The sequence below is a fragment of the Onychomys torridus genome, chromosome 23, assembly GCF_903995425.1.
Source record: "Onychomys torridus chromosome 23, mOncTor1.1, whole genome shotgun sequence".
Classification (NCBI taxonomy): Eukaryota; Metazoa; Chordata; class Mammalia; order Rodentia; family Cricetidae; genus Onychomys; species Onychomys torridus.
The window spans coordinates 7,691,101-7,718,844 of NC_050465.1; the positions used below are offsets into that span (position 1 = coordinate 7,691,101).

At 45.4% G+C, this 27,744-nt stretch overlaps 1 protein-coding gene across 11 annotated transcripts in view; it reads right to left on the reverse strand.

Annotated features, from left to right (window-relative positions):
- Hdac4 (histone deacetylase 4) overlaps positions 1 to 27,744 on the reverse strand; it is a 270,698-nt gene that overhangs the window by 82,605 nt on the left and 160,349 nt on the right. For all 11 annotated transcript variants that reach the window (XM_036172953.1, XM_036172943.1, XM_036172952.1 and 8 more), the window contains exons 4-5: positions 26,083 to 26,324; positions 10,284 to 10,434 (exon numbers count right to left, since the gene is read on the reverse strand). In XM_036172953.1, the coding sequence (XP_036028846.1) occupies positions 10,284 to 10,434; positions 26,083 to 26,324 (393 nt within the window). The remainder of the gene's footprint in view (positions 1 to 10,283; positions 10,435 to 26,082; positions 26,325 to 27,744) is intronic.

A 27,744-nucleotide genomic window follows, 5' to 3' on the forward strand; every position in this document is an offset into this window, starting at 1 on the left:
CATCATTCAAGCTTAACATTTCCTTCCAAAGACTGGCAAGGAAGCTACCTTGAAATTCTATCAGGTAAAGTGAAAAAGATGAAATATTTTCACATTTCAAGAGTGGAACATCACATTACTGATGATTCTAAGTGTTAATTTTGTGCATGAAACAATTTCTTAGAATTTAGAAATCATGAATTAGAGAAATGAACTGACAAGAGAGTAAATTAGTAATAAACTTAAAATATATGTTTTGAAACCATTAATTTAAAAAATATACAAAATTACACTGGCATATTAAACTACTTCTCAATTTAAATTTAGAATTAATTTGGCATAATAACAATCTTTACACTAAACATGAGCTTGAGAGTGAATTCAAGTGAATTAAATTTACTTGAGAGTCATCATTTAATTCCTTTGAAAACATAGGGACTTTGTTTTAGGCAAGTCCCATTTGTAAATACTTCTAATCTAATGAGGAGTCATTAAAGGCAAGATGTCAATTGTGTAACCTAAAGCTTGCACTAAGGCAAACCTCCAAATCTCCATCTGTTCTTTCAGTCCAGACAAGACAGAGCAAAGGGGAGGGAGTCTAGAGAGCAAAGGACAACTGACTGCAAGGATGACCTTCAGGTATCAGAGCAGGTTAGCTAGGAGTGCTCAGGAGACCTACCGGCTTCTACAGCCTCTGCCTGCAGCGCAGGACACTGGGGACCTGGGACACAGAGTTAGGCTGGACAGAGAGGGTGGACCACCTTGGCCAATGGTTTCTCTGTAGGTGCCCGCAGATGAGAGAACAGGTGGCACAGGGGGCCAAGGCAATACAATCTAGCCTGCAATGAGAAGGAAGGACAGGAAGCCCCACAGACGCTGAAGCAGGCCCTGGAGAGTACACCTTCTGTGTTTAAGTAGCCTGACACTCACCTGTGAAATGTCTTAATGCATCTGGATAACTTCGCAAAGCAAAGAGGAAACCCAGTTTCTAGGTCAGTGTGTCACTAGTCCTGAACCCCATCTCAGCTTTGCATTCAGACCAGCACTAGGCTGAGACACTCTGACAATGGTGGGGGTGAGAGAAGGAAGGGACAGGCAAGCGACAGGGAGGAGAGAGGCAGCCAGAGGGGCTACACTAAAGTAATGGACTATGAATGGCAGAAATCCCATGAAAACTATAAATATCCGAATAAAAATGTGAAACTAGCTATCCAGCAAGTGAAAAACCCATCAGTTGAGTGTAACAGCAGTTTACTGTTGACTGGAAAACTTCAAATGAGTACAACTAGACATCTGAACAGAATAAATCACTAAAAGGAAGCAAAGTGAAGAAACAGCAGTCATAGGAAAATGGCCTTAACATGTGCAACTAAAAGTCTCAGGTACACTGAACGAGGGAAAAAGAAATATTTCTTCTGAGACAAAAGGTGAGAATAATTAGTTCTAAGATTTCGTAAAAATATTAAATCATAATATAAGACTATGAATCCCAAGGAAAACAAAGAAAACAGCAGTTAAAAGTATATCTGAGAAATACTTCAAACGAGAGGGACTCTTTTATTTTTTGGTTTTAGAGACAGGGTTTCTCTGTGTACCAGCCCTGGCTGTCCTGGAACTCAGAGATCCACCTGCTCCTGCCTCTGCCTCCCCAGTGCTGGGATTAAAGCCACCACCTGGCTGAAGAGACTCTTAAGAGTCGCCAGCTAAAAAAGATGATCTCTGAGGAAGGAACAATATGAATTATAGCAATTTTTTAAGGGAATAAGATCTTAAGAGTGCTAAGAGAGAATAAATACAAACCTAGTAAATCTATACTCAGCAAAATTAACCTTCAAAGACTAGGGAAATAACATTTTAGACAAAAATTCATCACCACTAGATTCCAGTAAAGAAAATGTGACAGGAAATCATCACAGGTCAAAGTTCACCTGTGGAGATGAGTCCGCCTTGTAAATAGGAGCGTGAGTCCTAAATGAATCAACAACACTTTTGAATTTAAGTGAGATTAGACTTGATGGAGTCAAGTCGGCTGTAGTATCCACAAATATGATCAACAAAGGAATAGCAGAATAGTAGTTTCCAAGTTAATAGAAAAGGAAAATTATATCATTCAAATCTAGAGCAAGAAAATAGAATGCCAAGAAGTAGATAATAGAGGTTTGTAAAGTACACCGACACACTTAAATACAAACATATCCATAGTTCTATTAAATATAAATGGAAAAAGTCACTTAAAGACAATATTAGACTATGTGTGAAAACTTACTGAATACAGATACTGTTGTTCTTAGAGGAAAATTTAGAGCTTTACATTCAGATTTCAGAAGAGAAGGCTGGAATCAATCATTAAGATATGTAACTCACAAAGCAGGAAAAGTCACAAACCCAAAGAAAATAGAAGATAGAGAAAGAATAAGGTTACTAGAAATGAATGAAATAGAAATACATTCAACAGACTGTTTCCATAAAGCCAAAAGCTAGATTCTTAAATAGACTAACATGACTGATAAAAAACCTCTGGAGAGACTAAAGAAAAAAATTAATGAAACCAAACAATCATCAGTAAGAGAAGGTGCAGACATCCCATACCAAGGTTGTAAAACGGGAAAACACCACAGTTTATATATACCAAAGCGAAAAAGGATGCTTAGCTTAGCCTGGGAGCAGCACTATCATGTCAAGCCTGGCAAGGCATTTCAAGAAGGGAAATGCTGGTCAGTATCTCTTACAAATATAGTTGCAGATGTACAAAATATGAGCCAACCAAGTATGCAACACACAAAAAAGGATAATGCTTTATGATCAAGGTGAGTGAGGCTATTTATTCTAAATATGTCAGGTGGAATTTCTATCCAAACAGGTATATTTACCACATTAACTAAATATGTCAGAAAAAATAATCATGTGATCATCTCCAAAAGGTACTGAAATATCTGATAAAAATCAGTATCCATGCATATTCAAACTCTTTTAACGAACTAGCAAAGGAAGTTAACTTGTTAAAACAAATAGGCCAAGGAATAGTCCCTCTGGAAAATGTGACCTGCACCAACAAAAGGGAGCCAGACCACCATCTTTAACCCATCGTTCTAGTGGAATCCTAGCTAGGTCAGTCAAATAAAAATGGAAAAGACCTAAGGGCATTGTGACTGGGAGGGAAGAAACAAACCTGCCAGTATTTATGGATGATGTGCTTCTATAGGCTGAAAATCTGAACCACCCTGCTGATAATTAGAACATGAGTTCAGCTTGGTTGCTGGGCAGAGAATCAGGTTGCTGATTACGTTTCAAAATTGCAAAACCAAGCTATGCACAATAGTGTTAAGCCAATCAGGGGGCTTGAAATATGCCTGCTAAAGTAAGTCTCCTGCACATACAATTCGAAATTTTGTTAAAAAAAATTTAAAAGGTCCAAAGAATACTGAGGGATTAGGAATAATCAACGCTGTAAAATATCACACCTTACCAACAGGATACAGAGTCAGTCCAAGTATCAGATAAACCCAGGACACTAAGTGCCAAGAGTAGCAAAGTATGGTTGGTGGAACCCCACTGCTCTGGTGCAGACTCCAGCTGCCAGACAGCAGGTGAGAGACCAGTGCACAGGCCGTACCACCACTGCTACCACCAACTGGACTCTGTTCCCACAAGACCCATCCTGCAGCCCAAACCCACAGACCCATCATCCTCTCCTTGGCCAACTCTCCTCGGTAACATCAGCAGCAACTATAGGCATAGGTGCCATCCACACCAGCTGAACTGCCCCAATCTCTAGGCCCTAAACCCCAGGGCACATCTTATGCCCTCCCTTTCCCTCAGTGCCGGCAAGGCAGCTGGGCCCTGCCCTGAACTCTGCTGGAATTCCACTGCTCTGGAGCAGACACCAGCAGCAGGCCAGCAGGCTGCACCACCACCGCTGCCGCCCAACCACACCTACCCTAGCATCTTCCCCATGGACAGCCGTCTCCGGCAACACCAGCAGACCCTACAGGCACATGCACCACCTACCCCAGTTGGAAGAAGAGGTAGATAAACACCAGTGTAAGAATCCATCCAACAACATAAACCCAGTGACCCTACAACAGCAAGACCTGAACACTCTAATGCAGATGATGCAGAAGAAAACCAACTTAAAAATAACTTTTTGAAGATGATAGAAGCCCTTAAAGATGAAATGAAAAATTCCTTTAAAGAAATCAAGCAAAAAAAAAAAAATTGGAAGAAATGAATAAATCCCTTAAAAAGAAAGCCAAGAAAAAAACAAACAGGTGAAGGAAACAGTTTCAGTACTTGAAAACTGAAATAGAGACAATAAAGAAAACTCAAACCAAGGGAATTCTGGGTAAGCAAACAGGAACTACAGATGCAAGCATCTTCAGCAGAATACAAGAGATAGAAGAGAGAATCTTAGGCATTAAAGATATGATAGAGAAAATAGATTCATCGGTCAAAGAAAATGTTAAATTAAAAAATTCTTAAAACATCCAGGAAATCTGGGACACCATGAAAAGACCAAACCTAAGAAAGTAAAGATAGAAGAATTCCAGCTGAAAGGCATAGAAAATATATTCAATAAAATAGAAGAAAACTTTCCCAACCTAAAGAAGGGTATGCCTATGAAAATACAAGAAGCTTACAGAACATCAAATAGACTGGCTGAAAAAAAAAGCTCCCTCGCCATATAATAATCAAAACAGTAAACATACAAAACAAAGAAAGAATACTAAGAGCTGCAAAGGAAAAAGGCCGAGTAACATATAAAGGCAGACCCATCAGAATATCACCTGACTTCTTGATGGAGACTCTGAAAGCCAGAAAATCCTAGACAGACATTTTGCAGCTAAGAGACCATGGATGCCAGCCCAGACTACTATATCCTGCAAAACTTTCAATCACCATAGATGGAGAAAAGAAGATATTCCATGACAAAACCAAATTTAAACAAAACCCATCCATCAGCCCTGCAGAAAGTACTAGAAGGAAAACTTAAACCAAGGTGATACTCCAAAAAATTGGAAAATCTAAAAGAAATGGACAATCTTCTTGATAGGTATCACATACCAAAATTAAATCAAGACCAGATAAACAATTTAAATAGACCTATAACCTCTAAGGAAATAGAAGCGGTCATTAAAAGTCTCCCAACCAAAAAAAGCCCAGGGCCAGATAGTTTCAGTGCAGAAAGAATTCTACCAGAATTTCAAAGAAGAGCTAACACCAATACTCCTCAAATTGTAACACAATATAAACAGAAGGAACACTGACAACTTCTTTTTACCCTCATACCCAAACCATACATAGATGAAACAGAATTATAGACCAATCTCCCTCATAAATACTGATACAAAAATACTCAATAAAATTCTGACAAACTGAATCCAAGAACACATTAAAAAAACATTATCCACCATGATCAAGTAGGCATCATCCCAGATGCAGGGATGGTTCAACATATGAAAATCTGTCAATGTAATCCAACATATAAACAAACTGAAAGAAACAAACTACATGATCATCTCATTAGATGCTGAAAAAGCCTTTGACAAAATCCAACACCCCTTTATGATAAAGGTCTTGGAGTGATCAGAGATATAAGGAACATTCCTAAACATAATAAAAGCAATATACAGCAAGCCAATAGCCAACATTGAAGTAAATGGAGAAAAACTCAAAGTGATTCCATTAAAATCAGGAACAAGACAAGGCTGTCCACTCTAACCATATCTATTCAATATAGTACTCAAAGTTGTAGCTAGATCAGTAAGACAAAAGGAGATCAAAGGGGATACAAATTGGAAAGGAAGAAGTCAAACTTCCGCTATTTGCAGATGATATGATAGTACACATAAATGACCCCAAAATTCTACCAGGGAACTTCTACAGCTGATAAACACTTCAATAATGTGACGAGACACAAGATAAACTCAAAAAATCAGTAGCCCTCTATATACCAATGGTAAATGAGCTGAGAAAGAAATCAGAGAAACATCACCCTTTTCAATAGCTACAAACAATATAAAATATCTTGGGGTAACTCTAACCAAACAAGTGAAAGATCTATATGACAAGAACATTAAGTCTTTGAAGAAAGAAATGAAAAAGATATAAAAAAATGGAAAGATCTCCCATGTTCATGGATAGGTAGGATCAACATAGTAAAAATGGCAATCTTACAAAAAGCAATCTACAGATTCAATGCAACTCCCATCAAAATCCCAACACAATTCTTCACAGACTTGGAAAGAACAATACTCAACTTCATATGGAAAAACAAAAAACCAAAAACCCAGGATAGCTAAAACAATCCTACACAATAAAGGAACTTCTAGAGGTATCACCATCCCTTACTTCAAGCTCTACTATAGATCTATAGTAATAAAAACAGCTTGGTAATGGCATAAAAACAGACGTGTGGATCAATGGAATCGAATCAAAGACCTTGACATAAATCCACACATGTAATAACACCTGATTTTTGACAAAGAAGCCAAAATTATACAATGGAAAGAAGAATGCATCTTCAACAAATGGTGCTGGTATAACTGGATGTCGGCATGTAGAAGATTGCAAATAGATCCATACCTGTCACCATGTACAAAACTCAAGTCCAAGTGGATCAAAGACCTCAACATAAATCCAGCCACACTGAACCTGACAGAAGAGAAAGTGGGAAGTAGCCTTGAATGTACTGGCACAGGAGATCACTTCCTAAATATAACACCAGTAGCACAGACACTGAGATGGACAATTTTTAAATGAGACCTCCTGAAACTGAGAAGCTTTTGTAGGGCAAAGAACACTGTCAATAAGACAAAAACAGCAGCCTACAGAATGGGAAAAGATCTTCACCAATCCCACATCTGACAGAGGGCTGATCTCCAGAATATATAAAGAACCCAAGAAACTAGACATCAAAATACCAAACAACACAATTTTAAAAATGGGATTCAGACCTAAACAGAATTCTCAACAAACGAATCTCAAATGGCTGAGATACACTTAAAGAATTGTTCAACATCCTTAGTCATCAGGGAAATGCAAATCAAAATGACTCTGAGATACCATCTTACACCTGTCAGAATGGCTAAGATCAAAAACACTGATGACAGCTTATGTTGGAGAGGAGAAAGGGGAACACTACTCCACTGCTGGTGAGAGTGCAAACTTACAGCCACTTTGGAAATCAATATGGTGTGGTATCTCAGAAAAATGACAATCAATCTACTGCAAGACCCAGCTATACTAATCTAGGGCATATACCCAAGGATGCTCAATCATATCACAAGGACACTTGCTCAACTATGTTCATAGCAGCATTATTTGTAATAGCCAGAACCTAGAAACAACCTAGATGCCCCTCAACAGAAGAATGGATAAGGAAAATGTGGTACATATACACAGTGGTAAAAAACAATGACACCATGAAATTTGCAGGCAAATGGATAGAACTAGAAAAAATCATTCTGAGTGAGGTAACTCAGACCCAGAAAGACAAACACAGTATGTACATACTCCTAAGTGGACATTTGGAGTAAAGTACAGGATAACCAACCTACAATCCACAGCCTCAGAGAGACTACATAACAAAGAGGGCCCAAAGAAGAAAGCACAGATTTCTCTGGGAAGGGGAAATAGAAGAGATTTCCTGGGTAAACTGGGGGCAGAGGGGGGTGGATGGGAACTTGAAGGAGTGGGCTGGGATGGCTGGGCACAGGAGGTGGCTTGGGGGCAGGACAGAGAGGGAAAGTAATGAAAGAGACATCTTGATGGGGGCACCATTTCAGGGTTAGGGAGAAACCTGGTGCAAAACTCCCGGGAATGACCTCAGCTAAGACTCCTAGCAATAGCGGAGAGGGTGCCTGAACTGGCCATCTACTGAAATCAGATGGTGACTACCTTAATTGTCATCAGAGAGCCTTTATCCAGTAACTGGTGAAAGCAGATGCAGAGATCCACAGCTAAGCACTGGGCAAGATCTGGGAGTCCTCCTGAAGGGAAGAGGGATTGTAGGAACCAGAGAGGTCAAGGTCATGATGGGGGAACCCAGAGACAGCTGACCTGAGCTCGTGGGACACATGGACTCTGAGCCAAGAGTTAGGGAGCTGCATGGGACCAACCTAGGCCCTCTGTGTGTAACAGTTGTGTAGCTTGGTCTGTTTGTGAGGCTCCTAGCAGTGAGATCAGGACCTGCCCCTGGTACTTAGCTGCCTTTTGGTAAGTTGTTCCACATGCTGGATTGTCTTGCCCAGCCTATATGCAGGGGGAAGAGCTAGGTCCTACCTCAACTTGATGTGCCATGATTTGTTCAAGCCCATGGGAGGCCTGCCCCTTTCTGAGTGGAGACAGAGGAGGAGTGGATGTGAAGGGGGTAGATGGGAGTCAGGGAGGGGAAACTGTGGTTGGTATGTAAAATAAATAAAAGAAGTGTTAATTAAATAAGGAAAGAGTAGGGAGGTATGAAGTGGGAAGATTAGCATTGCTGTGCCCAGGCTCACTTCCAAGCTGTGGTAACTGAAACTACAAGTGCTGGTGCAGTGACAGCAAGGGCCGACGTCACCAGGAAGCCTGGGAACACAGGGGTGCCGACAGGAGTTCTCCGAGATGCCACAGGGGCAGATGCACATCCCAAACCATGCAACACACACACTGGTGCCAGCAGAATGGATGTCCACACAAGTGGGAAACTATTCAAATGGTTTGGGAGAAATGAGTGGTTTCTACAACTCAACCCAAAAGTACAGAAAGAAAACTGAGAGACTGGACTAAGCTAGAACAGAGAATCCTGTGCTTAACAAACACCATTACGAGCAAAAAGTCACCACTCAAAGGGAGAAAGAGCTGACAATGCACACAACTCACAATGAGCTCTGCTCCATAACACACGGGGAGCAGCTCCCCACCAAGGCAGAGGGAGCTGGAAGGGAACTGTGCCAGGCCAGGCAGAGACTCCCTCCTCCCCTCAGGAAAGCAGCACTAGATGTCAGAGGGCCTCCTGCAGAGCTGGGTTAAGATGACAGACAGCAGCGGTGTGGGGGAGGGCAAAGACACTAAGGGCCAGAGGCCCAGCAGTCCAGTTGGTTCTTTGCCGGATGGATGGTCCCTAGGTGCTGGTATCCCAGCTCTCAGGTTATTCCTTGTTGTCACAGACATATCTGTCTGCATCTTTGTATATCACATGCCAAAATGATTCTCAAACAACGTCAAATAACAGACTTTACAAGAATGTTTTAAGCATATGCATCTTGTTATGTGGTACAGATGGAGATTAAAATTCATACAGAAATTTGTTACAATGATCTGTAAAGATAGCTAGCCATTTTCAGTGTTTGCAGATAAAGGATTTTGGGGGGTCTGTCCATACGGTGTCTAAATGAGAAATGTCCCCCCATAGGCTTGTGTATTTTAATAAGTGGTCCTAGTTGGTGGTGATGTACATGGACTTTATGGAACCTTTAGGAGGTGTAGCCTTGCTAGGGGAAGTGAGTCACTGGGGAGGTGGGCTTGGAGGGTTTACAGCCTCCCCCCACTTCCTGCTCTCCCTCTCCCTCTTTCCCATGTGACCAGCCTGCTCCTGCTTCGGCTGTCCTCCCCTATCTTCTCTGCCGTAACAGACTCAGACCCTCTGGAATGAATGAATGAATTCAGTGTTCCTTGAGTTGCTCTTGGTCATACTATTTCCAACCTAGCAACAGGACAGTAACTACTACAGTCTGCACGGTAGACTTTAGCAGTAACGCGCTACCTGTGGCCTCTCGGCTACTGTCAACGAGGGCTCTTCTTAGGGAGGTCAACCACATCATCTCTGTACCAACAAGCAAGACTACAGGAGGAGTGGGCCTCAAAGGAGGCCTGGCCCCACAAGAACTGCATCCTCAGCTGATGTCTACCTATATATAGGCTGACACCTACTTCGGGGGCACTTAGAAGATATATCCAAAGACAATTTAGGGAAGACCTCAGAGTTGGAAGGCAGTGTGCTTTACAGCTTTAATATTCTGTGCATCTGCCAAGAGTTCTGACAAGTAGTCTCAAGATGCCTGAGTTAACATGGAAGCCCCAGAATGCCCCTGCACCGAGGCTGATACTGAGTCCTTCCTGACACCTGGATGAAGCCAAAAGCAGGGCCACTGGTTTGTCTTTACGCCCAAGAGAGTGACCTGAAATCATCACCCTGAACACGGATGACTCCGATGTGGGGTGACAGGCCCCTCCAGACCTGCTGCCTGGGACAGCAACAGAGGCAGCAGCAGAGGCAGTGGCCGATGGGGCCGCCCTGAGCCCTCACTGTGCCCACCAGCACTCACTCTCTTTGCCCTTCTCCTTGTTCTTGAGCTGCTGCAGCTTCTGCTCCCGGTGCTGCTTCTCCAGCTCTTGCTCCTGCCGGTGCCGCTCCAGTTTCCGCTGGTGCTCCAGCAGCTCCTGCTGGTGCTTCATGGCCAGCATCTCCTGCTGCTGCTGCAGGCAGAGGAGGACAGAGGTCAGAGCCCTCGAGACCCACGGACACCCAGGAACCAGCCCACCACTCCCTGACGCGGGGTCCCGGGGTGCCACCTGCCCACTCATCTACGGTGGCTACAGAGGAGACAGGTTGCCAAGGCCTGAAATTCCTCTGCCCCTTTAAGGGCAAGATTCACAGAACAGCCTCGGATCTGTGCAGAGTACTCAGGAGGAGCAGGTGACCTTTTAGGATGTAAGTGCTCTTTGAGTATGCTTCACAAAGCTGAAATAGTGAGGCCAGTTCGCACAACTGCTTTTCTTAGACATAGAAGACTTCTGAAACTCCACCATAGGGATTCAGCCACCAAGAGTCCACATTAAGTGTGCTTGCAACACACATGGCAGGCCCAGAGGCAAGCCCAAGCTCCTTAAGGTGAGCAGCCAGACAATGGTCTGCACTCACCTGAGGCAGTGCTGCCTACCAGCTCAGAGCAGAATTAGTCACCAACAGGCAGAAAGAAGCACAAGGCTAAGTCAGAAACAAGCAATCAACAGGGCGCAGGTGGCACAGACAAGAACATGAAGAAGTCAGTAAGGTTCTACCACTGTCAAGTTCTAGAGCAGGAAAGATCACTGGGACATGATGGAGAGAAACGCTGGTGAGGGACAGAAGAGAGACTGCAGGACTTATGATGCACGGGGAAACTACAGGTGAGCACTGTCATCAGTGCAGGAGACTGTAACAATCTGCCCACGAGTAAGGGTTCTAGACATGGTCCAAAACAAATGGGAAAAACGCTTACCCGACTCATCAGACCCGTCATTGCACTGCAGAGGTAAACAACAACTCTGCCTCCAGCCCGAGCATGTAGCCTCTCGGGCACTTCAGCAGGGCCACTGGCTCCTCTTCGCTTGGCCTAAGAGCTATTTCCAGCCTTTACTGCATTAGTGGGTGGTTACCCTGTGGGCACTTTTTGGGTGTTGCTCCCTCATGGAAGGAAGAGTGGCAGGGAGTGGTAATCAAGGAACTGGCAACCAGGTGGGCCGTGGAAAAACATCTGACACAGGGTGTCCTCACCAGAGTGAGTGATCAGTGATTAAGTATGGAGACAGACTAGAACAGGACATCCAGCCACTCAGGACTGTGCAGGTCACGGAGTGCAGCCATGACAGGAGACCAACCAGTGGTTGGGGCCTTTGCAGTACGTTTCACCTAGACCTTAATCTTTACAGCCTAGAAGGAGCCTGTGGTGCCAATTTGCTAAGTTTGCTTGCCAATTTGACTACATCTGGAAGGCAATTGAAACCCCAATCTGCTATGCCCTCCTGTGAGGAATTTTCTTTTCTTCTTTATTTTTATTTTTTTTATTTTATTTTTGAGACAAAGTACATAGTCCTGGCAGTCCAGGAACTCACAATGTAGACCAGACTGGCCTAGAACTCAGAGATACCTTTGCCTCCAGAGTACAACCTGGTTTTGTGCGGGGGTTTCCTAATCAGATTATTTGACACAGAAAGAACCACCCTTAGGGTGGCAGCCCACACAAAGGAAATGGAAGAAGGAAGCTTCACTTTTGCCCTCTAACCCTCACTCTCACAGACAAGTTCATCACTTTTGCCCTCTTTCCCTGCTACTGAGACATTCATTTCTTTGGCAGTATTAGGACCTGCTTCTTTGGGATTCCAATAAGGAATCCTCCAGAACGTCGGTGCCAGACTGGGCTTGCTGAGACATCCAGCCTCACAGACTCAACAACTGCTGCATTCTAGGCCTTTCGTCACGAGGTTACCAGACCACAGCATGTAAGCCAGTCTACTAACCCCGCTTTAATATACATACACTCAGTGTATCAGGCCTACTCCTTCAGAGGTCCCTGATGAAGAAAGAGCAGCTCAAAGAAGGGCGCTGAGGTGAAGGTTTTGGTTTAGGTAGGCTGGCTCCTGAGCAGAGGGTTTCGATGATGCCTACATGGGCCAGCAGTTAGCCCTTCAACCTATGAATGAATATATGAACTAGCACACAAATGAGGTCTAAGCCTGTGTGCATCTGAATGTGCACATGAGTGTGAAGATGGCTGCCCTTCCTGGATGTTGCCTCTCATGGTCTCCAGCAAGGCTTTATGGAAGACAGACAGGATGTACCAGAAACATATCCAAAATGGTGCTGGGTGATCACTCAAAAGAGGAGCCTGGGCCAGCCTTCAGGCACTGCAGACAGTGCTGTATGTACCACACCAGCTCCAAGGGGTCACCTGGACAATCCTCCCCAATCCAGGAGGAAGCCAGGAGGTTAGCCCAGCCACAGTTAACCCTGACACACATCTCTCAAAGTCCATGCTTCCACAAGTGTCCAAGTTGCACAGAGGCTTGGCCTGTACCCTTCTCTAACCACAGGCCTTGAAGCTCGCTGGCTGGATTTCCCAAGACAATGTCTGTCACCAGCTTCCACAGTCAACTACTGCACTGGGTAGATTAAAGAAGTGAGACTGTAAACTACTCTAAGTTTGTCCCGATCAGAATCGTAATACTTAATACTTACTCAGCACATGAAATTCAAGTCACATCATATCAAGAATGTGATGGGAAAGTGACAGCAAGTGTATAATTTTATAAGGTGAACATTCTTTATCCACTCCAACAATCAAGCCTGTGCATCCCAGGCGTGGGATACAGGCATTGGAGCCATGGAGATGATTTTCAGTGAAACCTAAGAACTTCACGAGCAAAACAAATAAGACCACCATGCCACACCACATGCATAACACAGGGGGTGTTAGACATTGCCCTGTGGGTCTAGCCTGGGAGACCCAAGCAAATTCTCAGGCTGCCACACTTACCACAGACACTCTGGGGCTGAGGCTAGCCCTAGCCCTTAGGACAGAGACTACAGCTCTGTCCTCACCAGTGCTATCTCCACAAACTGCAGAGTGGGCATCTTTGGCCTTGCTTTCTTATTGCTAAGGAAGCAGCCCGATGCCAGAGCCTCACAGGACTTCTTAAAGCGGCCCAGTCACAACTGTGGTCATGTGCAGCAAAGATTTACTGGCAGACTGAGCAGGTGACACTGGAGACTGCAGAGGCCCCACACTCCCTGTCTGAGGGGATTTACAAGGGCTCTCCTGAGAAAATCAGCTCTGTCTACAAACATGTTCACTAAGAATATGCTGGAGCAGTGGTCATTTCTAGCCAGGTGTATGGGGGTAGATTAACTGGAGAGGGGACAGGCATTCCCATGCACCTAGCCCTGTTGAGAGTCACCTAAATCAGGAGCACGGAGTGGGCCACTGCTAAACAGACCCACAGTACTCTCCCTTGGAACTCAGAAGGGAAGTGGGCTTCCTGTTAACAGTCACAAAGACACACAAACTTGAAATTCATGAGGCACAGAAGTCCAGGAAAATTGTACCACAGTCAAGATTTTAGATTAAAAACAACCATCAGATTCCCAAAGACACCCCACAGCAACAATGCTGGCCCTGTGTGAGTGTCACCACATCACACTATTGTGATGTTCTGTACTTTACAATCACTTAGTCAGGGCAGAAAGGACTAACCAGATCTGTGCTCCTCAGCCCAGCACAGTTGGGACACTCTAACAGTGACCCTTGGTATCTCAGGCCCCTGGACCCTAATTCTCTCCTTTATCTGAGCACACAGAGTACCTGTCACAAGGAACTTCCTCCTTGACTCCCCAAGGGCAGGGCCTGCACTGTCCGGGAAGAAGGGTGGCACACATGCAGATACCCACCACTGGAGTGCAAAACTCAGGCTGTAACAGCAGGCCTTCTGGAAGTGTTGTTTTTACAGTGAGTAAAGCTAGCTGTCCGCCCTTGGTAACTCACTACCATGCCATGGCAGGGGGAGAACTGCTGGGAAGAGATTTGGGCAGATTCATACACTATCACCACATGAAATAGTTTAAAATAAGATGACTATATGTGGTGGTGTAAATGAGAATGGCGCCATAGGCTCATGTGTTTGAATACGTGCCCTCCAGTTGGTAGAACTGTTTGGGAAGGATTAGCAGGTGTGCCACTAGGGGCAAGCTTGGAGGTTTCAAAAACCCACACCATTCTCAGTTAGCTCTTCCTGCCTTGTGACTGTACCTCAAGATGTGCCTTCTTGGCTATTGCTCCCTTGCTGTGCCTGCTGCCATACTCCCCGCCATGATGGTAATGGGCTCACCCTCTAAAACCACGAGCCCCCAATTCTGTTGTGACAGAGAGCACAAAACAGCCAGGAGGTGAACGTTTTGCAGAGGAGGCCATTGTCGTTTGTCTCATATACAAGTGCCTGCAGTGGGAATAGGAAATTCTTTTCTAGAAGGAAAGAAATATAGAACTCTTTCTTCTTATCACAGCGATAGAAAACTAAGACACATGACCTAATTTTTCTAACAAAATCAGCAACAGCAGCCCCACTATTCTAATCAGAACTTAAACTGGTTCACCTTTAAGCCAATACTCAGTTTTGAACCACATACTCATCCCAAACTTGGCTTATTTGACTCCAACTTTTGAATTTACTAGACACTCAATTTAATAGACATCTTTTCAGTGTAAACCCAATCAGACTTTTCAAAAGTAAACAAAAAATAAGAGCTTTCTATGCTGAAAGGCCCGATGCTGAGATCAGGTGTTCATCCACTCCTCCAGCAGGACAGGGAACCTTCTGGGTCTCTAGGAAGTTCCCATTATCCCTAGTAATTACTGACCAGCCAAGGAGAAGGTTACAGTCAAGCTCAATCTGATAGCACATGCTACTAGCATCATAATGCTGTTCACAACACTGTTCAAACACCAATGTCTCTGGTCCAGCCTCAACAGAAGCTGAGGCCATGGCCATTTAGGAACCTGTTTCCTGGACCCCAGGAGTACTATATGGCCCTAATATCCCTAGGGCAGGCATGTCAGGTACCTGTTTGTGAGCCTGTATTTGTGTATCCTATAGCCACACGTGCCCAGGGTGTCCTAATGACCACAGCTGATTTAGGAGGCACATGACTTTAACATGGTGGAAGGCTCAACAGCAGGTTTCTTCTCCAAGGTGTCATTGTTGTGACAGAACATCTGATGAAAGCAGCTTAAGGAAGTGTATATTTTGGTTCAGAGTTGATGTGCTAGATAGTTTTATGTCAACCTGACACAAGCTAAAGTCATCTGAGAGGCGGGAACCTCAATTAAGAAAATGCTTTTACAAGATCTGGCTGTAGCAAGCTTGTAAGGCCTTTCCTTACATAGTGATTGATAGGGGAAGGCTAGCCCATTGTGGGTGGTGCCATCCCTGAGAGGCTGGTCGTCTATAAGAAGAAATCAGGCTAAGCAAGCCATAAAGAGCAAGTAAATAAGCAGCACCTCTCCACGGCCTCTGCATCAGCTCCTGCCTCCAGGTTCCTGTCCTACTTGAGTTCCTGCCCTGGCTTCCTTCATGATGAACTGTGATGTGGAAGGAGAAGCTGAATAAACCCTTTCCTCCCCAAGTTGCTTTGGTCATGGTGTTTCACCACAGCAATAGTAACCCCAGTTAGGACAGCTGGAGAACACACAGTCTATCATGGTGGGGACCAGTCAGGAAGCAGAGAGATGAATGCTGGTGCTCAGTTTACTTTCTCCTTTTTATTCAGTCCAGGACCCCAGCCTGTGGAACAGTGTTGTCCATATTTAAAGTGTATCTTCCCAATTCTCAATTAATACAATCTAGAACGCCATCACAGGCACGCCTAGATGTTTGTCTCCTAGCTGATTCTAGGTCCTGTCAAGTTGACAATATTTAAAAAGGTAAGGGTGTTTTTCTGATTAAAACTAACACTAAGGAGCTGGAGAGATGCTCAGCAGCTAAGAGCATGGGTTGCTCCTCCAGAGGACATGGGTTCAATTCGCAGCACCTACATGGCACCCAACTGTCTATAACTCTAGTTCCAGGACTTATGACACCCTCACACAGGCATACATGCAGACAAAACACCAATGAACATAAAATAAAATAAATTATATATATATATACACACACACACACACACACACATATATATATACATACCAATAATATACAATAATATAATAATATTAATACCAAACATGAAACTAAGCATAAGCAGATCACCTATAATTGATCACTTATAGTCTGGGGCATCTAGCTCAGCAGTATGGTAAATCTAGACTCAAAACCACCCATAGGCGTTGAGCCAACTTCCTCACATTACTGGGCCTCAACAAAAATATTATATGGTTGGATTTATAAAGCCCTTTAAGCATATCCAGTATTTTCAATAAAAGCTGGTCCCTGACCCATTTTGACACTTAGGGATGGACTCCTACACCCAACAGCTGGCCTGATGTACTGGAGACTGTTCTACAATTGCTAGGCTTATCGCTTGGAATGAGTGAGTTATTAAGTATATAGCAAGTAAAGTAGCAGGATAAACAGCAAGTAGCAGATAGATAGAAACAACAAAGATAAACAACTGTAAACTACCATCAAGCTGGGCATGTACAAACAGCATCAGAGAAGACATCAGGCTTAAATGACTGGGAAAGCCCCACTGAGACAGTCTGCTGGAGTTGCCAACAGAGAAAAGTCTATGGTGCAGCCAAGTGTCCCTTCCCTTCGGTTGAGGCTTCCAACAAAAGAACAGGCAGTGGTAGATAGATATCATCCAGTTCTGCTCACCACATCTAGCAGAAACCAACTGGGGTGGTTGAGCTAGTCAGCTGGAGCTCCTGATTGAGCTCTATGGCTAACCTTCCAGCTTTCTGTTCCCACTGCAGGTGCTTGTATACTACAAGACAAACAACAGTGGCCTCCTTTGCAAAAAGTTTACCTCCTAGGTATTCTCAAACAGTATTTTATGTTCTCAGTCATAGAATGGGGAGCGGGGATGTCAATCTATCCCAAGACAGGGGCCTTTGAGACTAACATGTTTGGGTCTAAAATGGGAAAGGGAACCCCACTTCCAGGGCCAGCTTTTCAGTGAGTCCAAACAATACATGACAATTTATCAGTAAAATGGACATTGCATACCCCATCCCATGTTGGGGGTATAGCCGCCTGCCTGCTTCCCAGAGTGAAAGTATGCATTGATCTTGCCTCCATAACACCCTCCTGGCTACGGATGCCAGTAGGGCCAGAAGGTTGTCAGTGAACCCAGGATAGTCACACATTTGATGGCCAGAGTCAGCAAAGAGTATCCAGAGAAGGGCTACTATCACCTCTGATGTGGGCCAGACAGACTCAGTTTGGCTAGACTTCATATTTAACATGTTAACACCAAGGACTTGAGAAGAGAATGAGAGTTGTCACCCTGTAGATGGGAGCCACCAAGGACAGACCAGACAGCAAGGCAATAGCAGTGTAGTGCTGTGGATATCGCTCTGTGTAAATAAAGTTCTGATTGGCCAGTGGCCAGGCAGGAAGTATAGGCGGGACAAGAGAGAAGAGAATTCTGGGAAGTAGAAGGTTGGAGGGAGACACCGCCTACTGCTGCCATGAAAAGCAACATGTAAAGACACTGGTAAGCCACAAGCCATGTGGCAAAGTATAGACTAACAGAAATGGGTTAATTTAAGATAGAAAAGGTAGATAACAAGCAGCCTGCCACGGCCACACAGTTTGTAAGCAATATAAGTTTTTGTGTGCTTTCTTGGTTGGGTCTGAGCGACTTTGGGACTGGTGGGTAAGAGAGATTTGTCCTGACTGGGCCAGGCAGGAAAACTCTAACTACAGTGTAGCCCCTATAGGCACAAGTCCACATCCCCCTGCCCCCACATCATTGTGAGACTCAAGCCAAGCTAAGCAAATGCATAATCTTTCTTCCCTTTCACTACTGCACACAGACTTTTGCTACAGATGGACTCTGTTCAAGATCATGAGTGGTCGTGATGGTGCAGCCTACACCAGCTTCCAAAGCAGCTTGTCCTGAAGCACAGCTGGCCTGTTCCCAAGCTGTCTGCACTGTGAAAGACCCATTAGTCTACCCAGATGTAGACTAACAGCCCCCTTGCCATCTACCCTCATGTTACAAAAAAATGATAACATTGGAGATAAAACTAGGATAAGTCAAGCACACTCTGAAAGAAAGCATGAAATCCAAGTCTGAGGCAGAGTGTGAGGAAGGAAAGAGAGAAGACAACCAGACTGCTGTGCTGAGTCCCATCAGTCTTGACGGACCTGGACATTTGTTTCCTTAAAGCCACCAAGGCCCAATATGCTGTTCTGCAACTAAACTCAAAGATGCTCAAAGAGCCTTCATGGCAGATCTCATGTACTTTCCTGAGATAAGCACAGGGCAGACACCATTATTCTCTTTAGCTGAAACATATTAACAGAGCCAAAGAAATAAAGTCATCCATGGGTGTGAAGTTGTTGACTGGCAGGATGTGTATTGTTTGTCCAGGGTTTGTAATGGAGCACTTGGGACTAAAATGTCCCAGGGCGCTCAATAAGAAACCATTTCCATCTCCACTCACTGGACCAACTGGCTCAAATCCAAAGGTAACCTCATTAGAGCACCCTGGAAACAATCTATCCTTCCAGGCACACCCAGCAGTGAGCAGCACCCCCAGTGGGTCTGTCATTCACCTCCCCACCCAAACCCAGACACTCAAGTGTTAAGGACAAGCAGGTGCACCATCCAGCAGTAAGGTCCAGGAAAGAAAGTGGAGACCCGTGCCAGGGTTGGAATAGGAGGTTATCCCAGGGGCTGAGCTACAGCATCACTAGGGAATGGGTGTAAAGAACAATGGAGGTGGTCAGGAGGACAGATATGGCAGGAGCAGTATATAAGAAGATAGAAGGACAGAGACCCAAAGCAGCACAACAGACTGCATAGTGAGTGAGTGTGTGTGTGTGTGTGTGTGTGTGTGTGTGTGTGTGTGTGTTTTCTCTCAGGGAGGCTGTGTGAACCTCCTGGAGTATAGGGCTCTTCCAAGCCTCTTCCCATTCATCAACGGCTTAACTCCAGCTTTTCCTTCAAGCCCTAGCTCAGCACAGTACTCTCCTGCCCATGGTAGCTTTAGATCTGACCCTTCAGGTGCCAGCAGAGCCTACTCCTCATCATCCTAACACACAGAAGGCATCAGAAAACCTGGGATAGCCACACAACTGATGGCCAGAGGCAGCAAAAAAAATGGCCAGTGTTACTGCTTATGTCGTACCATATCCAAGGTTTTGTGAAGATTACCAACTTCCACCCTTACCTGGAAATACACTGAATCTCACTCTTGTCTGCAGACACCACAACTCAAAGAAGAAAGCAGAGTTAAAACATTTGGGAAACATGAAGCCTGATGCTCAGGAGCCAAGAGCTCCTGGCACAAATGAGGCATAGTCAGGATGGCACCAGAGTGGCCATCAGTGCCCTTGGGCAGATGCTGAAGTTGGGCCTGTCACAGAGAACCCCATGCAAGGAGCTGATTTGTCCCACTCCTGTGGCCTTAAGGCTGACCAGGTAACCAGGGACATGACTTCCTGGGTACCAGGCAGGGGCACAGGGTCCTTTCCAATCATGGGCTATTTGGAACAACAGGTAGTTTGAAGACTAATATTTACTGTCAACTTGATGAGATTTAGAAACACCAAGAAAACAACCCTGGGTGCATCTATGAGATGTTTCCAGAAAGTTTTTTTTTTTTTTTTTTTTAAGCTGAGGATCGAACCCAGGGCCTTGTGCTTGCTAGGCAAGTGCTCTACCACTGAGCTAAATCCTCAACCCCCAGAAAGATTTAACAGATGAAATGTCTTCCTTGAATGTGACAGCTTCATTTCCCGGGCTGGAGCCCAGATTAGAAAAGGAAAAAAGGTGGTAGGCATCAGTATTTGTCTCTGGTCCTGGCAGACCCAGAATGACAAGCCACCTTGTACTTCCGCCACCACGCCTCACTGACCACAGACTGAGTCAAGCTGCTGTCTGTCAGGCATCTGGTCACAGCCACAAGGAGCGTGGCCACACAGGTATAAAGCAGAACAAACAGTACCTTGGTCTCTAGGGCCACAGAGCCAGATTCCCTTTCCTCTGGTGTCGACTGCCTGAGTCTGAGTTGTAGATTCTACCTGTTGGACTATAGAGATCTCGGAGACTGGGGAATGGGAAGGAGCACTTTGGTGCTGCTGGGCCATCAGAGGCAGTAGTCTTGGCCAACAAGAAGACAGTGGTAGGATCTAAGTCAGCATCCTGAACAGGCAGCTGCCCACACCTCAAAGCAGGGACTGTCCCACAGTGCCAGGCAGAGTATCATTGATCTTCACAGAGTTATGGAAATTTCAGTTAATTCAGGAGAATAATAAAAGGAAACAATTTTTGTTTGCAGGTAACATCAGTAACCCAGAAGCTATTGAAAAAAAAATCAATCCCAGAAAATTCTATCCAGTTACTTTAGATAACACATAAGAGTGAAATGCAGAGCTCATCTATACACTGGCAGTAAGAGAGCAGGAAAAATAAAAATGCAGAAACAGATTTATTTGCAATAAAAACAAAAATACAAACTATCCCAGATTAAACATTTATATGCATTACATGAAAAATAAAAACAACAATTTACTCGGGTAGAAATTTGAGTCAAATAACTTGTTTTTTGAGTACAAATTCAATCCTAGGAAGCTATTACCTAACAATCTCAAATAATTCCCAGTATAACTGTGAAGACTTCATGAGAATGGTTGTGAAGTTCATCTGGGAAAGAAATAGGCCAGACAAGAGGGACAAGGTGTGGGGAGGCGGGAAGTCAGTCTAACGTCTACGTGGGTATCACTGGAGCCTCATGGTGCCAGCACAAGGATGTAGCAAGCTAGATATAGGACAGACATATAAATATACACGAGAGGGAACAGAGGTGGCATTTTAAATCCCTTCAGAAAGAACATCTGATTCATGATACGACAAGTGGGTAACTAACTACTCTGTATCAAGTGAGAATGAACAGTGGAGGTTGGAATAATGTCCCTTATTCATAAAGAGCACTCCTACACCTACAGTTAAAAGACCAGCAATGCAACTGAAAACAGCAGAGAAAATGATAGTTAGAAGAAACAGACAGCCGCGAGGCAAACAGAGATGGTTGACTACACTGGCGGCCACAGATGTGCACTGTGCTGGCTAATTTTCTACTGACTTTACACAGGTCAGAGTCTCCTAAGAGGAGGGAACCTCACTTGAAAAATGCCTCCATAAGACTGGGCTTGGGACAATCCAGCAGTCTATTTTCTTAATGAGTGACTGATGTGGGTGGTGCCATCCCTGGGCTGGTGGTCCTGGGTTCTATAATAAAGCAGGCTGAGCAAGCCAGTAAGCAGCTCCCCTCTATGAACTCTGCATCAGCTCCTGCCTCCAGGTTCCCGTCCTGTCTACATTCCTGTCCTAATAGACTATAGATGTGGAAGTATGTAAGCCAATATAAATAAAATAAACCTTTTCCTCCCCAACTTGTGTTTGTTCATAGCGTTTCATCACGGCAATAGTAACACAAACTAAGACATGCAGGAAATGTGAGAGAGGATAGAGAGGCCAGTGAAGTAAGGACAGGTGGTCTAGGAGTGTCCCCGGTCCTGCCCCTCAGGCTCTAAGAGGAGTGATCACTGCCTCTTGCTGTGGCTCACATGTTGTAGTACCAACCCACAGCAAGCCCCTGTGCCCAAGGGTCTTGTATCATGGCATTGTGGATGCTCTTTTCTGCTCCACAGCAACATGCATGCTCTCTTAATCCTTCAGCTGCCTCCCACCCAGCCTCTCAGGGTGCATCTGTGTCTATCCTAGGCAGAATGCTCTGGCAATTTCTGAGGAAGTTCTTTGTCTTAGAAAGCCAGTTTCTGTGCCACTCATTTTAGACTGGCCATCAGCCCCTCTGGTTGGGGTACTGGATTTACATAGGAAACTCAATAATCAGAAAGGGAGATACTATGAATGTCAGAAAAACCAACAGCTATACAAGAAAGGTCATCTAATGCCTGTCCTAGGGAATTTAGCTGAACAGTGCATGACACAGTAATTAAACATTTAATTCTTTAACCAGAAGGACAGGTAAGGCACACCAGGCTCAGAAGGAGCAGTTCATACATGTGCATTCAGGATGTAGTGAGTGTGTGAGCAATCTTCCCCAGAGGACAGAACTTCTGTACCAAGTCGTGATGGAGAACAAGGCTGGCCATGTGTCTCTGGAGTAGCAGAAGGGCAGGGTCCCCTGCTACCTGCTAACCCCACACTACTTTTCAAGTAGAAACACTAGGAACATGCATTTCTTTGGTAGAGAATACTTCCAAATACTAAAAACAGTACTGCAAACCCACAAGGTGGCTGTTCTAAGCCACTGTCTTGATCTTCCAGGCCACCTGGGTCTGAAACAGCTACCACCTTTACAGGGGGCAATTCCAGATATTAATGCTAAGGGAAAAGAGCAGAAGAGCAGGGCTTACAGTAAGGATAGGGTAATTCTGAGAATTACAACCCCTGGAAAGACCTTGTTTACCCCAAAATTAACAACCAAAGTTCTACTTTAAAAACTACTCCTGTTCCAATTATAAATTCTATTCAAATTCACTGACGATGTAATGACACTAATTAGATTGTGTGTTCAAGAAATCTGTCTGACGAACACCACTGCCAAGTGTTGTTAACAATACGACGGCATGAAGAGAGTTTAACCATCAAAACAAAGGATTGCTAATGCAGCGACACAATTAATAGTCCAAAGGCTTTTATGATCTCAGTTTTAATGAAAAATTAAAACACATAAAAAATGTAACCTTCAATTCCTGTGATTCTCTACAGCCAGGTTCTAAGCCTCCAGCATCTCTCCTAGGGTCTAGAACTGTAGGGTAGAAAGGCATGCTCCTAGGGACTCGCTGAGCTGACACCAGGTCATCCTGGCTGACGGCACTCTAACTCAAGGTTCTTTATGTTCTGTATGCTTCTTGCTACTTCCTTAAAAGCACACATAGGCGGGGAGATTTACTCCTGAGACTCGTACTGTTTGAGCCATGGGAAGAACTAATCCACTGACAGGAGGGGAACACAAAACTACTCTTCACCACACCCAACAGAGCCTCCCACTGCACACCCAGCCCTGTCTTCCTGCCATGCTGCATGCTGCTGACAAGGCTCCTGTGTATAAACAGTTGTGGGGAGGAATGCTCAATGGCAAGGACACCACAGGTAAACTAAAACTCAGCGAGCTCTTGAGTCTGTCTTTGGCCAGGGGCCACACTGAATCTAAAGGAAAGCCAGTGAGTGCACAGGTGTGGCTGGTTCTGAGGTGGCCAGGACAGTCAGGCTGTGTCCAGCTGAGGTCTACACCCCTGAACCTGTGTCTCATGCCACAGGGCTCACTCCATTGCTTACTCTGAGGACAGAGAGGACTTTTGGCCTGACCTCATTCTCTTCACCCAAATGCCTGGAATTAGACTAGGTATATCCCTGGCAGAGTGCCTCTGTGTTCAGGGCCATCCTTCAGAGAGGGACTTAGGCCCAGAAACCTGACTATAGTACCAGCCTCTGGGATAGGATCTCCAAAGCACAGCAAAAGCTCACGGTTACAGGACAGACATCCTACAGGCCTGTCCAGAGGTGCAGTGCAGCAGCAAGACCTGGAAGCACAGGGAGGGAAAAGACTGTGAACTTGTAAAAACAAATGGTGAGAAGGGTTCATAATGACACTGGGTCAGGAGGCTGCAGCCAGGAGCCCTGAGGGCTGGCCACACAGGACATGAAAAGCTAAGACTTCGGTTTTAAATTGTCTTTAAGAGACATGTAAGGCTACAGCTCATGCAGAAAACAAGCAGCCTGGTGAGGTGGCATTCTGTCAGCTGGCACATCAGGGTCACTGGGTGCCATTACCTGGAATGACTTCTACTGTTTTCCAGCTGGCATATGGCCCCTGCCTGAGGCTAGTCTCAAACACCCAGCTCCTGGTCCTGGAAAACACAGCCCCATGGGAAGTGGGCCTGGCCGTCCAGAGCAGAGCACTGGGCAACTGTCAGCAAGGGTTTTCTTCCCTTGGCCTGATGTTGGCCTCTCCTACCAGGCAGGAAAGGATTGGGAGTGTGAAGAGCCTAGTGCTGATGGAGTCCTTAACTAGCTGCCCCCAACCCAAGAGAACGGAGCAACAGTAGAACAGCAGCAACAGCCCTACATCCCAGGACAAATAACAGAGCAAACATCAAAATACCAAAGACCCTGGCCTCCTTGTAGACAGCTCTCAGAGCCTTGAATGAGGTTTCCTATATCCTCTTCTCTCATAAGGCCCAAGCAGGACAATGTTCTCAGCACACACATTCCTGAAAGGGGACCCAGGGCTGCTGCTGGGCCTGCTCACCAGGGCAGGCAGGGCTCCGTAATGTGTTCTCTAAACCAGGAACAGCCTTGTGCAGCCTTCTCAGCAAGCCACATCATGAGCTACAGACAGAAGTCATTGCCCAGAACCCTCTGTGGTATATGAGACTGCTCTGCTGATGGTAGCACTGCAGAGGTAGTTAGTGCCAATCTAGGCTCAGGGGTCTTAGATGCTGGGGTGCCACCTTGGTCCTACTGGGTGGGCAAGGTGGTTCTGGGAAAGCACTGCTGGGAAGTGAGTAGCCACCATACATCCTCCATTCCAAGCCCAGCTAGGCTTCAGATGAGACTTCCCTGACCAACACAGTGTAATCACATGAGACTCAGAGCAGGACCCAGTGGCTGTTCTGAATCCCTGACCTGCAGAAAACACTGTTGCTGAAACCGTGATGTGTTGGGTGATTCTGTTACATAGCTGTGGGCAACTTGTACAACTGGTATGGGAGGCTTTTTGCTTTAATGTGGCTACTGCAAATATTGTTTCCACTGGATAGTGTGGCTCAACACAGTTCTTAGTAGAGACATTCCTGGCCTTACAGCCTCACCATATACCAGCCACTTATTTAATTTAAATTCTGGGATCAGATTGAGCAACTATAGAGAGTAAGCATTAGGCACAAAGCTACACAGAGAAACCCTGTCTCAAAAAAACAAAACAAAACAAAAAAACAAAAAAAAAAAAAGGAGCGTAAGCATTAAAAAGGTCTTTGTTAACAGTTTTTTTTCCTTGTTCTTTTTCTTTTTGGGGGTAGGGGCATTCAATTATGAAAAGTCAATGGGGAAATCTGACGAAAACCACAATGAACCCTGAGTTATCTGACGTGTCTGCCATTTTTGGCCTGTTTTCCCACTGGCCATTTTCTTACATGGGTATGCACTTTTAGAGAAAAAACTTCTACACCATGAGTTCCTGTGTCTTCTGCAGAAGCCATAAGACCTAGCACATTTACAATAATCTTATGGTGAGGGTCACCTGGTTCCTGGGTCTTGACACTCTGGGTCCTTCTTGGGGACAGAAGGAATCACGTACCACCTAGAGGGTATCTGGTTCTCAGGTCTTAGCATTCCATGGGTGATCCCAATCCTGGGGACAGAAGGAGCAGGTATCTGTCACCCAGAAAGTACCCGGTCCCTGGGTCTAAGCACCAGATAGGTGCTGCCCATGCTGGGCACAGAAAGAGCACCTGTCATCTGTCCACACCTCAGCACTAGATGAAATCACATCAACCATGGGGAAGAAGCAGGGGTCACCCCGGGGTACCTGGTCCACATGTCTAGCACTCCACAGGTAAACAGACCCTGGACAGAAGGACAGGTATGACACAGAGCCCAAGGCTGCTGCTCACCTTGATATGTTCATGCAGCTGGGCCTCATGCTGCCGGGACAGCTGCTCGTGCTGACGCTGGAACTCGGCAATGAGGATCTGCCGCTGGATCTGCTGCTTCTGCTTCAGGGCTAGCAGCTCCTGCTGCAGCTGCTGCTCCCGCAGGGCGGGTTCTAAGGGCAGCGAAAACTGGTGGTCTAGGCGTAGGTCCATGGGTACTGCTGCAGGGGCCACTTGCAGAGGCAGCGCCGTAGCCACATCCACTGTGGAGAGAGCACAACATGGGAAAATGGGTCACTGAGGCAGCAAGGCTTGCCTTGGGGTCTGGGTCCTTCTTCTCTGTAAAGCCTAGATGACAACTATCATGGGATGTTGGCGGCACAAAGGGCATCTGGTGTCCTTTGGCTAATGGCCTGACAGGCTCAAAGCACAAAGCTCAGGAAACCCTGGGGCTCTGTTCTCAAGCACAAAGATCTCAGGGCAGTGGCAGATCTGGCCAGGGAAAACACTTGCATGGATTTCTTACTCCCTACCCTTTGCCAAAGTGGGGGGCCCCATTCTCAAGGGACCCTGCTGCAGACCCAATGGCCCATCTGACGTCATATTGAAAAGTCAATAAAGGGTAACTACAGCAAAAGGCTCCACTTAACCATGCAAGGAGCCAAGTGCCAGTACTTGGATGGGCAAACCGCCTGTACTTTGTTTCTGCCCCTTCTCCTAATGAAGCCACTGCAGAGCTATGTATGAGCCTCAAGAACAGTGTGTGCCATAGAAGTGGTCCAGATAGACACTCAAGCGGAGAGCCTGTTGCCATGGTAAAATAAGCACCCTCTTGAAAAACATGTTTACCCAACCGACTGCAGCCAATAAAGTGTGCTCCTGGTGGGCAGCACGAACGTTCATCAGTGTGGCTTCTGCACTCACACTGTGCCCATGTTCTGCCAAGGAGAGGCCACCACGAATCTGATTTAAAGTAGAAGCTGCTTTACTGTCAGTTTCAGTGCTTACAAAATTAATTGCAAATTAAAGCAAGGGAAACAATGTGGAGGAAAGGTAAGTTTTCAATTATCAACACAGGGTCAGGGAGATGAAAAAGTGTATGAGCAAAGGAACCTGCTACCATGCCTGACAACCTGAGTTCAGTCCCCAGCACACACACAATGGAAGTGCAGAACCAACTCTTGAACGCTATCCTCTAACTTTTACAAGTGTGCCACAGCATGCATGACCTACCCACCCACCCCTAAATGCACATGTGGAGGTACACAAAATTTTTAAACCATAATTAATGATAAAAGAATAAGTGCTCAACTTGATGAGGCAGCCCCTCTCCTGTCACATAACTATGTATGAGCAGTGTGTCATGCATGGGCTCCTATGGAGCTACAAAGTTCCCAGCACTGTGTAGTGCTTCCATACAGCAGACAGTCACTGGGTTAGGACAAAGGCTCTGTGGACCCTATTTCCAGAAAGAGCCTCCCCACCACTGCCCTGGATGCAGGGCTTCATCTGGCCACACACAAGCACTGAGTCCAAGGGAAGGAGGCAAGAACACTGCCCCCTGGAAGGGACTCAAGTTTAGAGGGAAGTTCAAGTGCAACACTGGTGGCAGGTGCCCGACATCAGCTCCTGGCCCTTATGGACTTGGCCTTGACTAGAGTCCTCTAACAGTGGCTATCCTGT